General features: G+C 41.6%; 1 protein-coding gene across 1 annotated transcript in view; it reads left to right on the forward strand.

The window, feature by feature from the left end:
• The window catches only part of LOC309559164 (dynein axonemal heavy chain 3-like), a 480,621-nt gene that overhangs the window by 3,434 nt on the left and 450,852 nt on the right, over positions 1 to 26,335 (forward strand). The window contains exons 2-4 of the mRNA XM_082262311.1: positions 15,189 to 15,312; positions 19,917 to 20,070; positions 24,220 to 24,364. Of these exons, the coding sequence (XP_082118437.1) occupies positions 15,272 to 15,312; positions 19,917 to 20,070; positions 24,220 to 24,364 (340 nt within the window). The 5' untranslated portion in view covers positions 15,189 to 15,271. The remainder of the gene's footprint in view (positions 1 to 15,188; positions 15,313 to 19,916; positions 20,071 to 24,219; positions 24,365 to 26,335) is intronic.

The raw sequence follows: 26,335 nt of genomic DNA on the forward strand, positions 1-26,335 counted from the left end.
CAGATGGAGTAGCACCCACTGGGAATTCATCCAACATTGCGACTTCCTCATCTTCCTGCTCCTGCTCCTCGATGGCTTGATCAATGACACGGAGCAATGCACGCTTCAGAAAGAAGGCGTCAGGTACGATGTCACTGATGGCGCCGTGGCCGTGACTGACCAGTTTGGTGATCTCATTGAATGGCCGCAGAAGTCTGCATGCGTCCCGCATGAGCATGCACTGGCGAGGTGAAAAAAACCCAAGCTCGCCGGAACCTGTCCTGCCGCAGAGTTCGTACAGATAGTCGTTAACTGCACGTTTCTGCTGGAGCAGCCTATCAAGCATATGCAATGTTGAGTTCCATCACGTCGGACACTCACAAATAAGATGCCTGACGGACAGGTTGTATCGCTGCTGAATGTCAGCACGGCGAGCCATGGCTGTGTAAGATCTTCTGAAATGGCCTGAGATTTTGCTGGCCTGCCACAAGACGTCCTGGACCCCAGGGTATTTGGCAAGGAATCACTGCACAACCAAGTTCAGGACGTGTGCCATTAATGGCACGTGTGTTATTTTGCCCTGTTTCAGCGTGCTCAGCAGATTGGCACCGTTGTCGCACACCACGTTGTCAGCCACTGATCTGCCTGTGAACGCAAAGCTGAAAGGAGTGCAGGACCAGTGTGGCTCTTGTCTTCCAGGCACAACAGATGCAGCACAGCATGGCAACATCTCACCTGACATGTGGAATAGGTTCTGGGGATCTTAGGCGGTGCATCGGAAGAGACGGTAGCAGCGGAAAGGAGGAGTCAGCCGAGGAGGAGAGGGAGGAAGGAGGAGGAGGAAGAGAAGAAGAGGCAGGCCTGCATGCAATCCGTGGCGGTACAACCATATCTACACAGGTGCCACGGGTTACATGCTTGATGGTCATGAGAAGGTTCACCCAGTGGGCAGTAAAAGTGATATACAGTGGTGATCGAAAGTTTGGGCACCCCAGGTAAAAATTTATGTGCATAAAGAAGCCAAGGAAAGAAGGAAAAATCTCCAAAAGGCATCAAATTACAGATTAGACATTCTTATAATATGTCAACAAAAGTTAGATTTTATTTCCATCATTTACACTTTCAAAATTACAGAAAACAAAAAAATGGTGTCTGCAAAAGTTTGGGCACCCTGCAGAATTTATAGCATGCGCTGCCCCCTTTGCAAGGCTGAGACCTGCCAGTGTCATGGATTGCTCTCAATCATCGTCTGGGAAGACCAGGTGATGTCAATCTCAAAGGTTTTAAATGCCCAGACTCATCTGACCTTGCCCCAACAATCAGCACTATGGGATCTTCTAAGCAGTTGTCTAGAAAACTGAAAATGAAAATAGTTAACGCTCACAAAGCTGGAGAAGGCTATAAGAAGATAGCAAAGCATTTTCAGATGTCAATATCCTCTGTTCGGAATGTAATTAAGAAATGGCAGTCATCAGGAACAGTGGAAGTTAAAGCAAGATCTGGAAGACCAAGAAAATTATCAGACAGAACAGCTCGCAGGATTGTGAGAAAAACAATTCAAAACCCACGTTTGACTGCATGATCCCGCCAGAAAGATCTGGCAGACACTGGAGTTGTGGTACACTATTCCACTATAAAGAGATACTTGTATAAATATGGTCTTCATGGAAGAGTCATCAGAAGAAAACCTCTTCTACGTCCTCACCACAAAAAAATCAGCGTTTGAACTTTGCAAATGAACATATAGACAAGCCTGATGCATTTTGGAAACAAGTTCTGTGGACCGATGAGGTTAAAATTGAACTTTTTGGCCGGAATGAGCAAAGGTATGTTTGGAGAAGAAGGGGCACAGAATTTAATTAAAAGAACCTCTGTCCAACTGTTAAGCATGGGGGTGGATCAATCATGCTTTGGGGTTGTATTGCAGCCAGTGGCACAGGGAACATCTCACGAGTAGAAGGAAAAATGGATTCAATAAAATTTCAGCAAATTTTGGATGGCAACTTGATGCCATCTGTGAAAAAGCTGAAGTTAAAGAGAGCATGGCTTCTACAAATGGATAATGATCCTAAACACACCTCAAAATCCATGGGGGATTACATCAAGAGGCATAAACTGAAGGTTTTGCCATGGCCTTCACAATCTCCTGACCTCAACATAATTGAAAATCTATGGATAGACCTTAAAAGAGCAGTGCATGACAGGCAGCCCAGAAATCTCGAAGAACTGGAAGACTTTTGTAAGGAAGAATGGGCAAAGATACCTCAAACAAGAATTGAAAGACTCTTGGCTGGCTACAAAAAGCGTTTATAAGCTGTGATACTTGCCAAAGGGGGCAGTACAAGATATTAACTCTGCAGGGTGCCCAAACTTTTGCAGACGCCATTTTTTGTTTTCTGTAATTTTGAAAGTGTAAATGATGGAAATAAAATCTAACTTTTGTTGACATATTAAAAGAATGTCTAATCTGTAATTTGATGCCTTTTGGAGATTTTTCCATCTTTCCTTGGCTTCTTTATGCACATTAATACAAATTTTTACCTGGGGTGCCCAAACTTTCGATCACCACTGTACCTTCCCTGCCCGTGTTTGCTAGACCATGTGTCTGTGGTCAGATGTATCTTGGCACCAACCACTGCCAGAGATATATTCACTTGCCGCTGAACATGGCCATACAGCTCTGGAATGCCCTTCTGCGAGAAATATTTCCTGCTGCAGATGGCAACGCTGTTGTCAGCAACGGGCACATTGAAAAAAGCCCACACTGCGGAGCCATGTGCCGGTGTTCTAAAATTTTGTCGGACCCATGAAAATTCTGGACCCTCGTCACTTCCGGTGACGCTACGTCATAACCCAGCTGGTGCGACAACTGGTGCGAGCATGCGCACAAGACATTTTCAAGGTTCGATGAACAGCTGACTGAAAGGAGGCGGGGGCTGAGGCACCGATGGAGTTACCGCCGTGGGTGCGACACAAGGGACAGCTGACTGAGAGGAGGAGGGGCTGAGGTGGGACGCAAGGAACATGTTGCAGAGCTGACTTAGAGGGGGCTGTGCGTTGGAAATGAATGGTGGAAATGTGGATGTCGGGGACAGAAAATAATGTTAATGAGTACGGAAGTGGCTCTACGTGAGGGCGGACGTTTCCATAGAGAAGGCGGAATTCACTTCTATGTGAGGGCGGAAGTCTAGGGACCTCAGGAGGAGGTATGTGTCAGTAAGGGCGGAAGTATCGGGAGAACAGACGGAAGTGGCTCTATGTGAGGGTGGAAGTCTAGGGACCTCAGGCGGTGTTCTAAAATTGATATATATATATATATTCACTTCCTTCCCGCCTCCTCTAAGTCAGCTCTGCAACATGTTCCTTGCTCGATGATGCGGCGGTGTTGTAAAATTTTCCCTCGGCGGTTTGTGCGTCCCACCTCAGCCCCTCCTCCTCTCAGTCAGCTGTTTGCAAAGTCTTTAAATTCCATCGGACCTGGAAAATTTCTTGTGTGCATGCGCACCGGGGCTCGCACCAGCTGGTGGTGACGTAGCGTCACCGGAAGTGACGAGGGTCCGGAATTTTCACGGGTCCGATGAAATTTTAGAACACCGGCATCCTGGGAGCGCCAGATGTGACTGTACATGGTTGATGACTCGCTCTTGATACATTTGCAGTCTGCTTTGTACCTCTTGTGCAATGCAAGTTCTGCCTGCCTCTCCTCCGGTCCGTCTCTCCCTCTGAACTCCCCTCCTCTTCCTCTCTTCTGGCCACCCATGTGACGTCCATAGACACGTCATCATCCACGTCACCTTCCCCACCACTAACATTCGAGATCTCTGAGTAAGCAGCAACAGCGGGGACCATTCTCCTTGGGCTGATCTGGGTACTGTCGTCAGACTGTAGTGGTTGGCTGTTGCTACCTCCTCTTCCTGATCCGATACCAACAATGGTTGTGCATCGCAAATGTCTTGTGATGGATCGGAAAATAATTCCAGTGACTCAAGCGGAGGGTATGTGGTGGTGGTATCTTTGGGGGTGCACACAGCAGAGAGTGAAGAGGGTGCAGATAGAGAGGATGAGGAGGGGGCAGAAGAGGAAGGTTGAGTGAGCCACTCAACCAAGTCTGTTGCGTCCTTTGATGTAATCAAACACACCTTCTAAAACTTCACATTTTGGCTCCGGCCTACTGCTTCTGCCCTACTCCTACCACCCCTGCGGAAGGGCCTGCCTCTTCCTCTGCCTGTCATTTTTTAAATTACCCTGTGACAAAAGTCTCTAGAGAATCGCAGTATATCTGGAAAAAGGTATATAACACCCCGCTTCAATCTGTGGTATTGGGGGGCCACAGGTTTATCACACCAGTTCTACAAATAATTGGCCAGTAACTGTTGTCACTGTGTGTAGCACAGTTAACACAGCAAAATAGGCCACATTTTTGCAGGACTAAAATACAATCTTAGAAAAGTATACTGTTAAATAGCACCCCACTTCAATATGTGGTATTAGGGGGTCACTGGTCTATCACACCAGTTGTTCAAAAAATTGGCCAGGGAGTTTGGCACTGTGTGTATCAAAGTTAATGCAGCAAAAGAGGCAATATTGTTGCAGGACACAAATACACTTGTAAAAGTATACTCAGATAACACCCCACTTCAATCTGTGGTATTGGGGGGCCACAGGTTTATCACACCAGTTCTTCAAATAATTGGCCAGTAACTGTTGTCACTGTGTGTGTAGCACAGTTAACACAGCAAAAGAGGCCACATTTTTGCAGGACTAAAATACAATCTTAGAAAAGTATACTATTAAAAACACCCCAATTCAATATGTGATATTGGGGGGCCACAGGTTTATTACACCAGTTCTACAAATAATTGGCCAGTAACTGTTGTCACTGTGTGTAGCAGAGTAAACACAGCAAAAGAGGCCACATTTTTTCAGGACTAAAATACACTCTTAGAAAAGTATACTGTTAAATAACACCCCACTTCAATATGTGGTATTGGGGGGCCACTGGTCTATCACACCAGTTGTTCAAAAAATTGGCCAGTGAGTTTGGCACTGTGTGTAGCAGAGTTAACACAGCAAAAGAGTCAATATTGTTGCAGGACACAAATACACTTGTAAAAGTATACTCAAATAACACCCCACTTCAATATGTGGTATTGGGGGGCCACGGGTCTATCACACCAGTTATAATACATTAAAAGTGCTTTTGTCACTGTTTGTAGTATTGCTGCAGCAACGCTCAGTCACCACACCAGTCACAACGCTGCACAGTGCACAATACAAATCCACTATAATATGCTTTCTATATTACAAAGTATATTATACCATGGATTACACCCCTATATAGTGCACTGCACACCTATAGCAAATATAAAGAGCAGCCCTTGAAATTACTTTTGTGGACATTAACAGAGCGTTTTGTGTCACTGCTGATCTCTGTCCCTGGAGCACACTGGATACCTGTCCCTAAACTGAAAAACTGCACACCTATACCAAATATATAGCAGCCCTTGAAATTACTTTTGTGGACATTAACAGAGCGATTTGTGTCACTGCTGATCTCTGTCCCTGGAGCACATTGGATACCTGTCCCTAAACTGAAAAACTGCACACCTATAACAGATATAATGCAGAACCCACTGAAATGACTTTTGTGGACATTAACAGAGCGATTTGTGTCACTGCTGATCTCTGTCCCTGGAGCACACTGGATACCTGTCCCTAAACTGAACAGAAACTGTACACCTATACCAATACCAGCCCTTAAAAGGACTTTTGTGGACATTAACAGAGCGATTTGTGTCACTGCCGATCTTGATCTGTCCCTGATGAACACAGCATACCTTTCCCTAAACTAAAAAGAAAGTGTAGTAGACCTATACCAAATACCAGCCTTCAAAAGGACTTTTGTGGATCTTAACAGAGCTATTTGTGTCTAGCAATCTCTCCCTGATGCACACAGCCGACCTCTCCCTATGCTGACAAAAAGCAGAATGTGAAATGGCCGCCAGCTCTGGTCTATTTATAAGGTAGGGGGCATGTCCATGTGCTGAAATTTTTCAATTGGCTGTCCCATTCCACCTGACGGCTTTGTCATGGGTCAAAGTTCTCCCCAATGTAAACTAATATGTCCACGGCGAACAACGCCATGTGTTCGCAAAATTGGGGGGTAGCAAGCAAGCAAAATTCGCCGCGAACCAACCGCCGGGCGAACCGCAAGGCCATCCCTATTTAGGAGCTTTTGACGTTTTATTGCCAAAGCGCCTAAATTCAACTCCATAAAAAACTATGTGTCAATGTACATGTACCAGAGTTTAGGAGATGCCACGGAAAGGGGAGCTTCAAACTCCCTCAACCACCCTCTCCTGAACGTGGAAGAATTGCATTCAGGATAGGAACGTTTTGACCACTGGTCACAAAATTCAGCATAATCGTGGCGTGATTTTGCCACATTTTGTGTTTTTCCGTGGCCGAAGGTCAATGTAGGCTATGTGTACATGAAGCCTTATGCAACAAATAGGGTACTTTTTGGTGCTTCCTAAATGTCAAGCTCTGTCCCAGTGCTAAATCTGGCCTCTAGAATTAAGCCCAAATGGTATACAGAAAAATCATGAAAAAATCTGCATCATGACATTTTTTCTTAAGTATTCAACAGAGCAGCAAGCTGTTGAGGCCAAATTGTGCTTCCAGAGAGAATAAGCTCACTTTTCCCTTCCCGTCAAGGTTGAACCCTCTCTGTGTGGACACAGGTTCAGCAATGTAAGTTGGGCAGATGAGCCTAATCTAAAAAGCATTTGTTATACCAGAGAACAGCATTTACACAAGCACCAATGTGATGTTTAATCCGTTCTATGTTAATGAACAAGATGAGTGAGTTTATAGTATCTAACAAAGATGAGTACACCCCTCACATTTTTGTAAATATTTTATTATATCTTTTCATGTGACAACACTGAAGAAATTACACTTTGCTACAATGCAAAGTAGTGAGTGTACAGCTTGTATAACAGTGTAAATTTGCTGTCCCCTCAAAATAATTCAACACACAGCCATTAATGTCTAAACCGCTGGCAACAATAGTGAGTACACCCTTAAGTGAAAATGTCCAAGTGTGGCCCAATTAGCCATTTTCCCTCCCGAGTGTCATGTGACTCATTAGTGTTACAAGGTTTCAGGTGTGATTGGGGAGCAGGGCTGTTAAATTTGGTGTTATTGCTCTCACTCTCTAATACTGGTCACTGGAAGTTCAACATGGCACCTCATGGCAAAGAACTTTCTGAGGATCTGAAAAAAAGAATTGTTGCTCTACAAAAAGATGGCCTAGGCTGTAAGAAGACTACCAAGACCCTGAAACTGAGTTGCAACATGGTGGCTAAGACCATACAATGGTTTAACAGGACAGGTTCCACTCAGAACAGGCCTCCCTATGGTCGACCAAAGAAGTTGAGTGCACGTCCTCAGAGTCATATCCAGAGGTTGTCTTGGGGAAATAGACGTATGAGTGTAAATAATGTAAAGTAGTGAGTGTACAGCTTGTTTAACAGTGTAAATGTACTGTCACCTAAAAATAACTCAACACACAGTCATGAATGTCTAAACCGCTGGCAACAAAAGTGAGTACACCCTTAAGTTAAAATGTCCAAATTAGGCCCAAAATGTCAATATTTTGTGTGGCCACCATTATTTTCCAGCACTGCCCTAACCCTCTAACATCCTCTTCCAGTCCTCCATGATGACATCACAGAGCTGGTGAATGTTCGAGACCTTGCGCTCCTGCACCTTCCCTTTGAGGATGCCCCACAGATGCTCAATAGGGTTTAGGTCTTGGGAAATGCTTGACCAGTCCATCACATTTACCCTCAGCTTCTTTAGCAAGGCAGTGGTCATTTTAGAGGTGTGTTTGGGGTCATTATCATGTTGGAATACTGCCCTGCAGCCCAGTCTCCGAAGGGAGGGGATCATGCTCTGCTTCAGTATGTCACAGTATATGTTGCCATTCATGGTTCCCTCAATGAACTGTAGATCCCCAGTGCCGGCAGCACTCATGCAGTCCCAGACCATGACACTCCCACCACCATGCTTGACTGTAAGCAGGACACACTTGTATTTGTACTCCTCACCTGGTTACCGCCACACACGCTTGACACCATCTGAACCAAATAAGTTTATCTTGGTCTCATCAGACAACAGGACATGGTTCCAGTAATCCATGTCCTTAGTCTGCTTGTCTTCAGCAAACTGTTTGTGGGCTTTCTTGTGCATCATCTTTAGAGGAGGTTTCCTTCTGGGACGACAGCCATGCAGACCAATGTGATGCAGTGTGCTGCGTATGGTCTGAGCACTAACAGGCTGACCCCCCACCCCTTCAACCTTTGCAGCAATGCTGGCAGTGCTCATACGTCTATTTTCCAAAGACAACCTCTTGATATGACTCAACTACATTGTTTGACCTGTTTGAGGCCTGTTCTGAGTGGAATCTGTCCTGTTAAACCGCTGTATGGTCTTGGCCACCGTGCTGCAGCTCAGTTTCAGGGTCTTGGCAATCTTTTTATAGCCTAGGCCATCTTTATGTAGAGCAACAATTATTTTTTTCAGATCCTCAGAGAGTTCTTTGCCATGAGGTGCCATGTTGAACTTCCAGTGACCAGTATGAGAGAGTGAGAGCCACCGAATTTAACACACCTGCTCCCCATTCACACCTGATACCTTGTAACACTAACGAGTCACATAACACCAGGCAGGGAAAAATGGCTAATTGGGCCCAATTTGGACATTTTCACTTAGGGGTATACTCACTTTTGTTGCCAGTGGTTTAGACATTAATGGCTGTGTGTTGAGTTATTTTGAGGGGACAGCAAATTTACAATGTTATACAAGCTGTAAAATCACTACTTTGCATTGTAGCAAAGTGTCATTTCTTCAGTGTTGTTACATGAAAAGATATAATAAACTATTTACAAAACTGTGACGGGTTTAATCACTTTTGTGAGATACTGCATACAGATTTTAAAAATGTATTTTTCACTGTTAACTATTATGAGTCTCTAATCTTAATGCGGCTGCATTGAAAGGCCCTGTGTACAGGAAAGAATGTGTGATGGTGGCACTGATTGAGTGAACTAGATCTGGGAGGACCTGATTAGCAATGGAAATAGGGGACAGCATTGTAATCAATCAAGATTGAAATCATCAGCCTACAAGGTAGGGGTCTTCCCAAGGAAGAATCTTGTTAGATTATCCTGTTCGGGAAATGATTCATGGTGGAGTTAAATTTACCCACTGGGCACTTAAACCCCCTTCCTAACCAGACCAATTTCCAGCTTTCAGTGCTCTCACATTTTGAACGTCAGTTAATCAGTCATGCAAGACTGTACCCATATGACATTTTGTCCTTTTTTCACAAATTTTGTAAAAAAAAATGCATTTTTCCTTGTGTCGGTTTTAAAATTTTGCAAGTTTAGTAATTTTTCTTCAAAAACTTTGGCCAAAAGTTATACTGCTACATATCTTTAGTAAAAATTACCCAAATAGGTATATATTGTTTGGTCTTTATGAAGGTTCTAGAGTCTACAAGCTATGATGCCAATCAATGAAAATTGATCACACCTGCTGTACTGATGGTCTCATTTCTTGAGACACTAACAAGCCAGGAAAGTACAAATACCCCCCACATTATCCCTTTTTGGAAAGTAGACATTCCAAGGTATTTAGTAAGAGGCATGGCGAGTTTTATGAAGCTGTAATTTTTTCCCACAATTCTTTGCAAAATGAAGATTTTTTTTCACAAAATTGACATATTACCTTATTTTTTCTTACACATTGTATAGGTATACTTGCAGCTATGCCCCAAAATACATTCTGCTATTCCTCCTGAGTATGGCGATTCCACCACATGTGTGAGACTTTTACACAACCTGGCCACATACAGTGGGTACGGAAAGTATTCAGACCCCCTTAAATTTTTCACTCTTTGTTATATTGCAGCCATTTGCTAAAATAATTTAAGTTCATTCTTCTTCCTCATGAATGTACACATAGCACCCCATACTGATAGAAAAACACAGAATTGTTGACATTGTTGCAGATTTATTAAAAAAGAAAAACTGAAATATCACATGGTCCTAAGTATTCAGACCCTTTGCTCAGTATTTAGTAGAAGCCCCCTTTTGATCTAATACAGCCAGGAGTCTTTTTGGGAAAGAAGCAACAAGTCTTTCACACCTGGATTTGGGGATCCTCTGCCATTCCTCCTTGCAGATCCTCTCCAGTTCTGTCAGGTTGGATGGTAAACGTTGGTGGACAGCCATTTTTAGGTCTCTCCAGAGATGCTCAATTGGGTTTAAGTCAGGGCTCTGGCTGGGCCATTCAAGAACAGTCACGGAGTTGTTGTGAAGCCACTCCTTCGTTATTTTAGCTGTGTGCTTAGGGTCATTGTCTTGTTGGAAGGAAAACCTTCAGCCCAGTCTGAGGTCCAGAGCACTCTGGAGAAGGTTTTTGTCCAGGATATCCCTGTACTTGGCCGCATTCATCTTTTCCTCGATTGCAACCAGTCGTCCTGTCCCTGCAGCTGAAAAACACCCCCACAGCATGATGTTGCCACCACCATGCTTCACTGTTGGGACTTTATTGGACAGGTGATGAGCAGTGCCTGGTTTTCTCCACACATACCGCTTAGAATTAAGGCCAAAAAGTTCTATTTTGGACTCATCAGACCAGAGAATCTTATTTCTCACCATCTTGGAGTCCTTCAGGTGTTTTTTAGCAAACTCCATGCGGGCTTTCATGTGTCTTACACTGAGGAGAGGCTTCCGTCGGGCCCCTCTGCCATAAAGCCCCGACTGGTGGAGGGCTGCAGTGATGGTTGACTTTCTACAACTTTCTCCCATCTCCTGACTGCATCTCTGGAGCTCAGCCACAGTGATCTTTGGGTTCTTCTTTACCTCTCTCACCAAGGCTCTTCTCCCCCGATAGCTCAGTTTGGCCACACGGCCAGCTCTAGGAAGGGTTCTGGTCATCCCAAACGTCTTCCATTTGAGGATTATGGAGGCCACTGTGCTCTTAGGAACCTTAAGTGCAGCAGAAATCTTTTTGTAACCTTGGCCAGATCTGTGCCTTGCCACAATTCTGTCTCTGAGCTCTTCAGGCAGTTCCTTTGACCTCATGATTCTCATTTGCTCTGATATGCATTGTGATCTGGAAGGTCTTATATAGACAGGTGTGTGGCTTTCCTAATCAAGTCCAATCAGTATAATCAAACACAGCTGGACTCAAATGAAGGTGTAGAACCATCTCAAGGATGATCAGAAGAAATGGAAAGCACCTGAGTTAAATATGAGAGTCACAGCAAAGGGTCTGAATACTTAGGACCATGTGATATTTCAGTTTTTCTTTTTTAATAAATCTGCAACAATGTCAACAATTCTGTGTTTTTCTGTCAGTATGGGGTGCTATGTGTACATTCATGAGGAAGAAGAATGAACTTAAATGATTTTAGCAAATGGCTGCAATATAACAAAGAGTGAAAAATTTAAGGGGGTCTGAATACTTTCCGTACCCACTGTACAGAGGCCCAACATCCAGGTAGCATCTCCAGGCGTTCTAGGAGCATAAATTTCACTTATAATTTCCTGACAACCTATCAAACTTTTGAAGGCCCTGAAGCACCAGGGCAATGGAAATGCCCACAAAATTACCCAATTTTGGAAAGCAAACACCCCAACACATAATCTAGGAGGCATTATGAGTCTTATGAACATTTTTTTTTTTTGCACAAGTTTTTGGAAAATGTGAAAAGATAATGAAAACGCTTTTTTTTTTTTTTTTTTACACAAAGTTGTCCATTTATAAGATATTTCTAACACAAAGCATGTACATAGCAAAAATGACACCCCAAAATACATTCTGCTACTCCTCCTGAGTATGGTTATACTGCATGTTTGAGACTTTTACACAGCCTGGCTAAATACATAGGCCCAACATGCAGGGAGCACCGCCATGTGCTCTAGGGACATAAAATTACAAATCAAATTTCCTGACTACCCAATACACTTTTGTAAAGGCACTGTAGTGGCACTGATGAGCACTGATGTAGCATGGATGTGGCATGGATGAGCACTGATGTATTATGGATGTAGCACAGATGAGCACTGATGTGGCATGGATGAGCAGGCATGTGGCACGGATGAGCACAGATGAGGCATGAATGTGGCACGGATGAGCACTGATGTGGCATGGATGAGCACTGAGGTGGCATGTATTTGGCACGAATGAGCCCTGACATGGCATATATGTGACACGGATGAGCACTGATGTGGCACAGATGAGCACTGATGTGGCATAGATGAGCACAGATGTGGCATGAGCCACGGATGAGCACTAATGTGGCATGGGAGGGCATAGATGAGGCATGGATGTTGCACAGATGGGCATGAATGAGGCACGGATGGGCATGACTGAGGCATAGATGGGCATAATTGAGGCATGGGTGGGCATAATTGAGGCACGGGTGGGCATAATTGAGGCACAGATTGGCATGATTGAGGCATGACTGAGGCGCAGATGGGCATGATTGAGGCACCGATGGGCATGATTGAGGCATGGGTGGGCATGATTGAGGCACAGATAGGCATGATTGAGGCACAGATTGGCATGATTGAGGCACAGATTGGCATGATTGAGGCACCATTGAGGCACATTTGAAGCATGATTGAGGCATGAATAAGGCAGGATTGAGGCACAACTGGAGCATGATTGAAGCACGATTAAGGAGTTCTGTGGTCTCCCTCCTGTCCTTGCACGCTGTACCGATTGCTGTGTATAGCGTGTGAGGAGAGGAGAGAACTGAACCGGACATGCGCCGATAACAACTGATCGCTCCTGAACAATTTCCTATGACTTGGCTTTACCTACTCTTTTCACTTAAACATAAACAGAATATTCAGATCTGAATTTTCTCAGGTTGTTAGAAACATTTCAAAATAGTAACCGCGTAAGTCTGTGCACAAGTTAAAAAGTGAACAGCAAACACAAAAGAGGATATTCTGTGTAATAACTTCCAATATAATAATACGTGTTGTGCTACTTCATAAAGTAAAATAGAATTGCATGAAATAAACAAAATGATTTTCAGAAAACAGTGTACAAAAATATTTCACAATAGCAAAAGGGTATGAGTCCTTTTTAATACCTTAATGTGATAAACTATTAATCCACAGTGAGTGTACAAAAAAGCCCACAGTAAGTGATGAATAAGTCTTGTTTAAGGCCTCATGCACACTGGACATTTTTACAGCTGCTGTTTTTGGCACCAGGCATTTTTTTTTCTGCAGCCAGTAAACTCCCCAGCATGTTATCCTATTTACCCATGCACACATAGGCTGTTATCAGTATTTTTTGGCAGGGGCATTTTCTGGTAGAAAGAAATTGGTTCCTTCATCGGATCAACCACCATTAGATAGGAAATAGCATGGAGTTCCAGTGTATTTCCATCGCCCAGGTTAACCTTATCACCAACACTGTGTATTAATGGGAAAACATATGGACTAAAAGGAAGAGTTCCAAGATAGTTACAAGGGGACACACAGGTAATACTGAGGCTTTATTAAGTAAAAAATAGTTTCACATCAAAATTCCAAAGAACCCAAATAACGACCTTCACAAACACCAATAAAATGAGAACGTTGTCAATAAAAACCGGAATAGGGCAGCTGCTCACTCATTACCCACAAGATTCACACAGTCATCCAGAGCACGTTGAATACTGATAGGCAATTTCATCAAGGGAGTATGCGTGGCCTTAGTTCAATATGCATCAATTGGTGATTGTAGATCCAGATGGGACACTGTGGGCACAGGTAGCAAATGAAGGATAGTTGTATCAGTGAATCTCGTAAGTAAGCGGTAATGGAGCATAAGCAGTTAGTACTAGCCAGCTTCCAGTGTAGTAAGCTGCTGACTCATATCTGAGTGTGTACAGCCTCTTTGTAGCATATGTTGTGGGGGAAGTGAACTGCAGACTGTCCCAACAAAATAGAGAGGGATGGGTGACTCACCACTGTCCAAATACCTCTACCCCGTTGCTACTGCTGGAGCGGCACATAGATGCCGTAAATGCCTACTCAGTCCAGTCCAAATTCCCGCTATGTTCATTCCTTCACTACCATGAGCAGCTGAGATTATGGGTGTGCACCCGTCATCTCCTATCCATTGGTCAACACAGATGGTGACATTACGCTGACGGGTTTCATTGGCCAATCACACCAACTTTGGGGCATTTTGTGGCTGAAAAAAAACCCCAAGAACTCCAACTCTGATAAAAGATTAAAAAAGCTGAAAAATGTGGCTATTCAGCATTCACCAGCCTTTTTGAGCCGTAAGTTTTTGGGGGAGTATAGCTTTGATTAAAAAAAGCTAGAAAAACGCAAATGCTGAAAAACGCTACTGCAAAAACGCTGCAAAACTCATTCTACAGCTACAGCTTTCTACAGCTAAAGCTACTGCCGTTTTTATAATGTCCACTGTGCATGAGGCCTAAAGAAGCCCAAATAGGATAAAGTGAATCACCATTATAAAGATAACATGCTCAACCTCAAAGGCAACTCCTCACGCAAATCTTATTACTGTTCTCCAACATCGCTCCTCAAGTGTGTGATGAGCTCAAGAAGTATATTCTTGTAAAGCAAACATATAAACACTTCTCATCGTGTATAAAACAACTTTTAGTTATAGAACCGCATTTATAAACATAAACAGGTTCACTTCCAGTATGCCATAAACTGGGTAGCTTCGCCCAATGCGTTTTGTCATAAACAAATGTTTTTATACACAGTGTAGTTTGGTATGACAGTTTCCCATCCCTATGCCACCACAGAAAATGACTTTCTGTCCCCTTGGTCATAAATAAGTACATCCAAGCTCATAATATGTATATTTACTGATGATTTGTATTTTTTGTAGTTTCTGCTGATCAGTTGTTATAGGGAGTGCTATAGACAGTGCCCTTAATTTTCTCTAGTATTTATAGCCTTCATACGTACATGTTACTTTTATGTGGTAACGTGTTATTCATTATTTCAAAATATAAATTATCTCTTTGTGCTTGTATGTGTTATGTCTATAATGTCCCTTGGTAATTTGACTGAAAAAAATGTTTATTTTAAAATTGCTGTATTTCTACTCAATGCAATAGTCTTTTTTTAATTTATATTTGATTGCAGATGATGATATAAAACTAAACAGTGCTGTGTTTCATTGGCCGGAACAGATAGAAACAGTGTTTGAAGTCAATAACAATCGTTTAATGGCCAAAAGAGACCAGGCTGAAGATGAGCTGCGGAAAAGGTGATTAAATGCTAATATATCGTGGGTAATGCAAAATATAGCATTAAACAACAGTAAACACATTACATTTGATGATTGTACACATACCTTTGCACTGAAAGCTCTAAAAACCCAAGAACAAAACTGTAATATATAGCAGCTTACATAGTTACACAGTTACACCATTAATGTTAATCTGGTTGAAAAGAGACAAGTCCATCCAGTTCAACCAACAGAAAAAAAGAGAAAAGCACACACACACAAACCGAAAAACCTCCATATACACTATCCTATACTCACAGTTGATCCAGAGTAAGACAAAAACCCCAGTAAAGCAGTCCATACGTCTTTTAATACAAGAATGTTTTTTCCTTGCTTGCGTTCATGATTTATTTTACCCTAATATTCACCTGATGATGCAGCTAGTAGCATAGTTCCTGTCCTAGGGTGACAACTCTCACTCACCATACTGTATCTATTGAGGAGCAGAGTTGTCATCCTAGGCTATTGTCCTTAATTGGACTACAACACCTCTCGTAATTTTGCCTGCACAGGCACAAGGGAGAGCTGCGTGTCTGCTTGGGCATGTTCCCACCCCCCACCCCCACAACCCAACACAGCAGAATGCGGATCCCAATACTCAGGGCCCCATGATCATGCGATTGCTATGCGATCAGATGATCACAATATCAACAAAGCTGTTATAAATCAATATGATTCCGCTTTTCTTTCTTTGCTAGTGAGCTGTGATTGGCCCACAGCTATCCCATGGTACCTGGGCTGATCACAGCACCCTGTACCATGTGATTAGCTGTAGCCAATCAAAGATCACTAGTATTCACAGCGGTCATTAACTTAACCCATTTAAGACAGTTGAAATCATTGCTGGTACAATGGTCTTCACACACTGAGATTTACATGTCATTCCTGGACCAGTATCTTGAGACTCATTTACATTTGTGCAGTCTGCAAGCACATTATGTACTCAGTTAACATGCGTTACATTAAGGCTGCCTAATAAACTAAATGGCATTGCAACACAATGCATTGTGGTAACACACATTAAAATGCAGGTTACTGCAGCGCATATATGTGGCCTTTGTCTCAGAAGTAGATGCTGAGACTGGATGATGTCTAAACAAAGATTGTGCCAGCCTTCTGGAAGTTGGCAGTAAAGCTCTGTTCATCACTTTGTGTAGTAATAAATACCCCTGTGTGTTAGCTTGCATGCACTTAATCTGAAAATATATTGGATGTTTTGCATGCTTTAAAATACTGTAGCCCACACAGACCTTTACATTTTATTTGCCTTTGTTGTGCAGTATATGGATTTAATTGCTTTGGTTAAAGGAAAATTATAGTGTCAGGTGGCTGTATTTGTTTATCGTATTACTGTACAGTTTATTGTGCATAGCAATATATATTCCTGCCCAAAAATTACAAAATAATATTGATCATTATAAGGATTGTATCTAATAAGAAACTTTTAAAAAATATGCATTTTATTTAACAGACTTGTAATTTATGATACCCAGCCTTATATTATTATAAAAAAAAAAACGGACTATTTGCTTTTGGCAGCGAGTTCTACCATTAATTTAGAAAGCCATGGTTAGGAATTCAGCATGAGGTAGAGCCTGGTGAAAAACTGCAAATTCTTTCCATTAGCTATTACACATCAAACATGTTACCTATTATTTTTGGGAGCAGAACCTCTTCAATCACTGCAATGATGAGATTTTCCTGCAGGCACTCTAAAGTATTGGACTGTTATGCCAGTTACAGCAAAGCAAATCTACTGCACTGTCATTGTATTTCAAGATAAATAAATATAATATTTAAAAATAAATCTTTTCGCTCCAATAGTGTTCGTCTAGAAATAAACTTGCAATCTTTTTAGTTTTATTTCAGATAGTGTCTGGGTATTGCCAATTGTATAAACTGAAAAAATTCTGCTTTGAGATAGGACACCATTTTGAATCCCATGACTCCAAGCTGGAGAAACTGCAGTTGCTTTCTTTATTGAATGTATTAAATTAGTTTGTCTGGATATGCCAGATACAGCGGTACAATTATTTACCCCACTTTACCCCTTTTTTTATATATATTTCTGTACCATAGATATTAGTTATTCACACAATATTATATCAATAAAAAAGAGAGGTGTAAACCATGGAAAATAAAAAAGTATGATCCTGTAGTTGTTCCCCACCTCCCCTTAAATACCAAAAATGAATAACCTAAATGTGAATTAATTACATATAGATGAGAAGTGTGCTGGAATTCACACCATATAACTGTGATAAACAAATAAATGTGAATTAATAAACCATATACATATAAACCAAAGTAATCCTATGTAGTGCAATATACACATACAATCATCAAAGGAAGTGCTCTGTGCAGTTTTTTAGAAACTCCAGTAGTTGCAATTGCACCTCAGATGTTCCCACATTCAAAACTCACCAGAGGTGTAGACCGTTGGAAACAAGGGGTCAGTAATCGCTTATTGAAAATGCCAATCCTCCAGGCTCCTAGATGTCAACACCACCTGGCCCGGATATGTGTAGTTCCTTTCTGCATCAATGCTAAGAACCAAAAAGCAATAGGAAAAACAGCCTTAATTGGGCATCACATCTTACTTTATTAAAACGTACACAACATAAAACCATAAAAATGGCAAGTATTAAATTCACATTTGAAAGTGCCTAATATTGGCACCAAGAATGTACTGTATATAATGTCCCCACTACTGCCCCGTAGGAGCAAGGAGCCAGCTAGTGGTGACAGAGAAAATGGGAGAAGTGATGCATGCCCAGACTCCACCGCAATGTGTTTCACCCAATAGCTGAGCGTCTTCAGGTAGCTGTGGGTGCCGTTTTACTTGGTGTATATATACCCTTTCTGGACTAGATCCAATTAGCACAAAACTAAAGTCTATTTTTAATCATACATGCTGAACACATTACAATACATTTACTGACACTCTGCAACATAAAAGCTGACGTAAGAAAACCCCATAAAAAACATAAGAATAAGGCTGGGTTCACTTATATGCAAATTGGATGGGGCTTCCCCCCCATTCAATTCGCATGACATTAGAGTGTGATCGGCTCTCAATGGAGCTGGTTTACACAAGGTCTGGGCTGGCTGCAGAGTGGATTTCAAAAGGGTCCAGTGCGTGTTTGGGTCCGGTTCAGGTGCAAATTCAGGTAGAAATTTGGACCTGATTTGCATCTGAACCAGTGAACAGACACGCACCAGACCCCAGGCAAGAACCCTTTGGCCACACATATGTGAACCCAGCCTAAATTAAACCATCCAAATGGCTAAATCTCCATAATATTGGATACTAGCAATACAAATGAATTGGGGTATTGTCCTAGAATCACCCCCCCCCCCCCAGTGGCCAAATAACAGAATAACATTGAATGCCCTGATATAAGATTAATCATAAAACCCTGTTCTAAAAATAGCTATAAATAACCTCAATAGGGAACAATAGCTGTATAAAAATAAATATATTATAAATATAGATAAAAAGTGAAATAGCAGTTGATTTAATATGCCCCCTAAAAAGTCAATAATCCTCCAAAAAAAGTCAAGTCTATCTCTATGTTCATTGCTTGAGGAGTCATGGTTTTTCATTCAAATAGCCACCAGGTTTCATTACGTTAAATCTCCCTTCCTCTTTTTGGACCCCCTCTAATGTTTCTCCACTCTTAATGTTTGTCAAACATTCTAAAATGTTTTACTTGTAAATGTAGATCACATAGTGTAAAAATTGTGATAATGCTGTAGTATTCCACAAACAGAGAACGTAAACATTTTTTAAAATAACAACTTGATTGCTTATGATAGATCCATTTATTTGGCCTTTTGTGGATCAACCCTTCCAACTTCAGGTGAATAATGACAAACTTGACAAAACATTATTGATTTATCTGTAACCTTCACCCTTGAAAAAACCCACTTTAGATGGAACTAAACTGTATCTGAGCATCATAAACTAAAAGCACTATTTATATAATTTCTAATATTCAAGCAAAGTTACTCATACATCCATTTTTCTGTGCTTTATTCTGTTGAGAAATCACGGAAAAACACCCCACTAGCATTTCTGGCCATGGTCATCTTGAGTAAAGGCAGATGATTCATGTAGCATCTACTTCCTGGAATGTATCTGCTTTTAGGCCAGGCATGCAGGCAGAAGGGTGTGCTTAACTGAGAAAGCCCCTTCTCCCCTCCTCTTGATGAAAAAAAATGCCAGGAAGACTCCTAGGGTGCATGACATTTTTTGGCCTAGGCCAGAAACCAGGAAGCAACTGAAGACATGTAAAAAGTAAAAAAATATAAAAAAATAATATACTTTACTATCTATTTACTAAGGCTAGGTGCACATAAGGATTAAAATGGTAATGTTGATTGAGCGCGTTTAGTTCCACTTTAATGGTGATTGTAGGACTAATTGGTCAGATGAGAGGTATACAGTATGTGGACCTACTTGTCTCCAGATCTTATGACATGATGTACAGTGATGTCTAATTACACTGAGATTTTTAAAGACGGAGATTATGTTTAAAAATAATTAATGCAATAGCAATGTTTTACAATTTGTTTTTCAGACGTTCAGACTTTGAGAAAGTACTTAATGGCTACAATGCTGAAATTGATGCTTTTAGAAAACGGGAGACGATGACTTTGGATGAAATGAGAAATAACATGGAGAAACTGAATGATCTGGATCAGAATTTGAATAAGGCACTCCTAGAGTTTGAGGTTTGTGTGTTAAAGTCTTTCCCAAATTTTGGTCAGTGGTGTATGAACATTACAACCTTTGAGCTGAAAATTGTACTATTAAATCATCATCCACATATGCTTATATAATCCCATTTGTTTTATCCCAACCCCTCTCCAGTAACTGAACAATTCACATCCTTTTTTAGTTCCTACAAGCCGGAAAAAATACTTTGTAGTTTGGAAAATAACTTTAGCTGTACTGGTTGTCACATTTTTTAGCTTCAAATAGGGATTTATCTTACTCCAATTTACCTCCTGAAAGTCCTGCATGCTGCATTTTTGGTGCATGTATAACCACTTCCCGCCTGTCATATAGCAAAAATGACGGGCGCAAAGTGGTTGCTCTATCCTGACTGGGCGTCATATGACATCCAGCATGATAGGCTGCTCTGCACACTACTGGTGCGCAGAGCGGCGATCGGTGGTGCAGTGTGTCACTCTGACACACCGCATCTCCGATCCCGGTAAAGAGCCTATGGCGTAGGCTCTTTACCATGTGACCAGCTGTGTCCAATCACAGCTGGTCACATAGTAAATAGGAAGTGCCGTTGCAAGTAGAGGAGAGCTGATCGGGGCTTTCTTGATGGGGGGGATGCTAATAGAGCCACCAGGAATTGCCCACCCATTGCCACCAGGGATGCCCACCCATGCCACCAGGGATGCCAATCAGTGCTCAGGGAGCCTGTCAGTGCCCTCCTCATCAGTGCTGCCTATCATTGTCATCTATCAGTGCCGCCCACCAGTGCCCATCATTGCCATATATCAGCGCTGCCCACCAGTACCCATCATTGCCCATCAGTGCCGCCTATCAGTGCCCATCAGTGCCGCCTTTCAGTGTTCATCAGTGCCGCCTATCACTGCCCATCTTTGCTGCCTAATAGTGCCCATCAGTGCCGCCTATCAGTACCCATCAGTGCTGCCTATGAGTGCCCATCAATGCTGCATATAAGTGCTACCTATCAGTTCCACATATCAGTGCCCATCAGTGCTGCATATCAGTGCCGCCTATCAGTGCCCATCAGTGCTGCATATTAGTGCCACCCCATCAGTGCCACCCCATCAGTGCCTCCTCATCAGTGCCTGTCAGTGCGGCCTCATTAGTGCTCGTCAGCGCAGAAAAAAAACATATTTATTTACAAAATTTTATAAAATAAACAAAAAAAAACGTTTTGTTTTTTTCAAACTTTTCGGTCTTTTTTTATTTAGCAAAAAAGGAAAAACCTTGTGGTAATCAAATGCCACCAAAAGAAAGCTCTATTTGTGGGGAAAAAAATGACATAAATTTAGTTTAGGTACAGTGTTGCATGACCGTGCAATTTTCATTCAAATTGCAACAGCGCTAAAAGCTGAAAATTGGCCTGGGCAGGAAGGGGGTGAAAGTGCCCTGTATTGAAGTGGTTAAAAAGAACACCAGAAACACAACTGAAATGAATAGAAAACACATAAAAATGCATAAAAAATGCACCCAGGTGGCGTTTTTGATGCACTTTTTTAGTCACTTGTCCATGTTTCACAGGTGCATGGTTAGAGTCAGGCAACCAGAAAACACACCAAAATGCATCAAAAACGTATACAGTATGTGTTTTACTGCTTTTTATCAATTGAGCAGTGTGTAAGGGCCCTTAGTGTTGTTGGAAATGGAAATATAGGAGGTTATAAGAAAAAAATAAGTGTACATGTGAGGCACAGTCTGCTCTCTTTGGTAATAACATTCAACACATTTATTATACATGCCATATATCTATCCTACAGTACTGTAGAATTGTTCATCCACTGAGTTTAGACCATGTGTTATATATTGTGTACAGGTACAGTACATCAAAGAACATGAACAGATATGTGAAAAGTACACATTTTGCTATGAGTGGAGGATAATTGTTTATCAGAGATAAGAATAAAGAAAGGGTGTGATATTAGGAGGGGACAAAAAAAAGAGTAGAGTGTGAGGGGTGCCCTAGTTGGAGGTCCCTAGCTTATGTAGTATTTTTCCATTAATATTTTTTTTGTTATTCAGAATCAAGGAGAAAGAAGGAGGGGAGGGGGAATATTAAAAGTATCACACCCCAAACAGAATTTGAATAAAGAAACCATGATCAGTCAAAATTATATTAAAAAAAAAAAAAAAACTTGTTTATTGCTGTTCCAGATACACATAACCTTAAAGTATACTTCTGTACAAATGTTTTAGGCAGGTGTAAACAAATGCTGTAAATTAAGAATGCTTTCAGAAATAAAAGTGTTGTTAGCTTATTTTTATTAATTAACAAAAAGGAAAGTAAATGAACAGATAAGAAATCCAAATCAAAGCAATATTTGCCTTCCAAACACCATCAATTCTTCTAGGCACTGTGTGCACCTGCACACAGTTTTTGAAAGAACTCGGCAGGTAGGTTGTTCCCAGCATCTTGGATAACTAATTACAGATCTTCTGTGGATGTAGACTGCCTCAAATCTTTCTGGTAGGGAAGGGCTCAATGCAAAGACACTACCAAAATGCCTTTCACCATCTGTGTTGGGACCAAACCCACAAACTAGCCCAAAATGTCTCTCATTTGCCATTTTTTTTATTACAAACACAAATTCAAATTGGGTTTGTAAGTTTAAATTGAGTAAGAAAAGATTAGGGTCCGGAGGGTCTTTTCAATTCCAATTCCAAGCTGCTGCTACAGTCTTCCTGGTGGCGATTATGCAGTGTACAATGAAACGAATATGATTATGTGGCCAGCATTCAGATTTGAGTAAAAGTAGATCCATAGTTGGATCTGGTTGGATTTAGTCACTGATCAAATGAAAGAGATAATATTACTCCAAAAAGAGAAAAGCTTGAGGCATGACCACCAAGTGTGTACCCTCCAACATGCAGAGAAAGAGGCTATAAATATTTTTTAAAGGTGGAAGGAGGTGTAACACCACCTATGTGTTTGCTTAAGCAAAGATTTCTAGTGGGAGAGCTTCGCTAGAGGAAGCCTTTTAGCTTTAATTCATTGAGAAGGAGAAAAGGTTTTTGAAAGATCTTTTTCCCACAAATGCACATAGTGCATTTTCGTCATTGGTATCAAACAGTTCAGAAGGCAAAAGAAAAAGGAGACACCTCTAGTTTGCTTGTGTTGGTTAGGGTAGAATGGCATGATCTCGTAAGGAAGTAAAACCCTCTCTATGCCTGAGGCATAGATATTCAAAAAAAATATATAAAACCCATAAAGGGGAGGTCATAGTGTTGTTGGCGTGTCAAAAAGGTACTCATAATATTACCCTCAAACAGCTGACCTATAGTAGAACGTCCGGAAAGCATCCAGTTTTCAATTGACAAGTTAGCCTATGTAGCATTGAATACAATGTTTGCCAAACAGAGTTTTCAATGGGAAAGTAATACTTTAAATGTGTCAATATTTTGTAAGAAAAACTAAGACCCCAAGTATTGGTATATTAAGGCTACTAAACATATTTTTGGGTTGTCAGTTTCTTCGTAGACATCAGGTGGGTAAGTTCTATCAATTCCCTCGCAATTGGTGTGGTATTTGTTTGCTCTGGCCACCAGTTGAAAAAAAATCAAAGTAAGCCTTTTTTGCTTGAGATCGACTCAAGTATGATTGAGAGCAAAGCTAACTGTGGGGGCTTTGTGTAGAAGAAGTTACTGGTTGTGGGTGTCAAAGACACATTTCCAGTATTCTAATATTGATGGTCAGCCCCACCAGGTTTGGGTCAAGTGTCAGGTATGTGTGGGAAAATGCTATATAGTGTGTGAGGGTAGCTAGAGTACACAGGATTGTAAAACTTTGGGGAGCATGGCCAACCATCCATGCAATTTGACGCATACACTACCATTCCTGTAGTATATCCTGCTCCCACTGCTGAAAGCTCTATAAATGGACTTCAGTCCTTAGAGCGTCTCCTATGTTAACAAAGTGGAGCCTCTCAGCTGCCTCAAAGTGAGATAAGAGGATTTTATAACATCGCTCTTCTCAGGGATAAACAACCAAACTCAGTTTCATGTGTGCCCTCTATTAGCAGCAGCATTTAGGAAAAAGGAAATATATTAACTTTTTGCCACCCAGACATTCAAAAATCAGTTACATTTTATATTTTTAAAATTGTTTTAAATAAATAAATAATGGTAAATTTCTATAGGCTATCAATAAAGAAGAGGAATTACTGGAATGGGAGAAAAGTCAATTCCCTTCATTGCAAGTGGCAATAACAAACAAGGTGCCTTTCGAACAACTCTGGGTAACTGCATATAACTTTCACTGTAAATCTGAGGAATGGATGAATGGTAAGTATGTTGCTTTTTCAATGCAAATTGATCTCATAGTGGCTTAAAGTGATACTAAAGTCTCTTTTATTTTTTTAATAACAAACATGTTATACTTACCTGCTCTGTGCAGTTGTTTTGCACAGAGCACCCCAGATCCTCCTTTTCTCGGGTGCTCCCCCCTCCGGTTGAGTGCCCCCACAGCAAGCAGCTTGCTATGGGGGCACCCAGGCCGAGCCGCAGCTCACTGTGTCCAATCAGACACAGAGCTGCAGGCCTGTCCTGCCCCCTCTCTCTCTTGCCCCCTCTCTCTCTCCCCATTGGCTTACTTTCTTTGATTGGCAGCAGCAGGAGCCAATGGCGCATCGTTGCTGTCTCAGCCAATGAGGAGGGAGAGTCCCGGACAGCCGAATCTCTCGTGCAAAATCTCTGGTTAGAGATGGGCTCAGGTAAGTATTAGGGGGACTGCTGCACACTCAAGGTTTTTTATCTTAATGCACAGAATGCATTAAGGTAAAACACCTTCTGCCTTTACAACCACATTAAAGTGTATTTCCACTTTTGCAGTCAAATTTGAGAAAATCACCATTATATGATTGTTATGTGTTTTCATTGCACAGCATACCTAAAAGTATTTCTTACATTTTAGATGTTTCTCTAAAACTGAATGGATTCAGTTTTCAATTGACAAAAGCAGACACCATCTCAGAAAGTAGTGATGAGATCTCTCCACTGTTCCTGCTTTGAGGAACTAGAGCCAGCCATAGAAGGAGCTATTTTCTTTCCTTCAACTATGGCTCAATTTTCCCATCAGCACAGTCAGTGTTGATGGAGGAATCCCTCAAGAGGAGCCATTGTGCTCTTCCGATGGGGGGGAGCTGGGGGAGCCATCCCCACAGGGAGAACTCAGTGATTGCTGCTTGCAGCTAGAATAAAATCCGACAGGCTGGTTGCCTGCCCATACATGGTTTGAATCTTGGCTAGTTCAGCAGGGATTTAAACCGTCTATGGATGGCTTAATTGATTAGTCTGTAGTTTCTCAAATGGATATTTCAGCAGAGAATGAGAGCGAGTGTAGTTATATCAAATTTTAACAGTGACATTTTAAGTTAGTATACAATGGAAAGGAGTACGATAACCAAACCCTACGTGCAATCCACTGTGTTCTATATCAGAGACTGGGAGGAAGGATGCTATTTACATTGGCAGTTAGCAGGAGGAACAATGCTTCTTAGATTGGGGGTCAGTGGGAGCAAGAATGCCTCTTACATTGGCAGTCACTGTCAGGAAGAATGTTGCTTAGGGTCTGTGTTGACAGAACAGGTTAAAAATGACTCCGAAGAAGATCAACTGTAGTCAAATACCTCTGTCAATGAGTTTGAATTATATCATAAGAATCTCAAACTAATATCAATCTGATGTCACTGACAGTCAGTAGCAGGATACTCACATTAGTGGTCAGTGGAAGGAAGAATTCCCCTTACATTGACTATCGGAGGGAGTAAGAATGCCTCCCTGCATTGGTGTTAGTAGTTGCTGTGGTGGCATACCTGCACCATGTACCTAGGCCCATTGAAGCCCCAGGTGGGGGGAGGAGCATTGTAAATCATGGCCCATCAAAGGATCCCCTGCTTCTACAGTGCACCAATGAAATTCTGGTCATGCCCATTGGTGGCAAGGTAGTCTCCCTCTCTCTATCTCTCTATTTCTCTCTTACAAGATTTTAAAAACAATAGTTATATACTGTGTTCATAGCTATAGGTGGAATCTGACCCAAATCATCTAAGACTGTAAAATTGTGAATCCGCGACGATGGAACATTTGTTTGATTTACAATTTGTAAACATATTGTTAGGATATGTTTTATAAGATGTTGTGACACCCTTATTTCATGGCTTTAAATTGTGATTTTATCTGACAATGAAGCATAATGTCAGAAGTGAGGATTTGGTATGTAATGTAGTGGGTCTGACAGAGACGGAAAATTATATT

Source organism: Pelophylax lessonae, assembly GCF_965119305.1.
Source record: "Pelophylax lessonae genome assembly, chromosome: 6".
Lineage (NCBI taxonomy): Eukaryota > Metazoa > Chordata > Amphibia > Anura > Ranidae > Pelophylax > Pelophylax lessonae.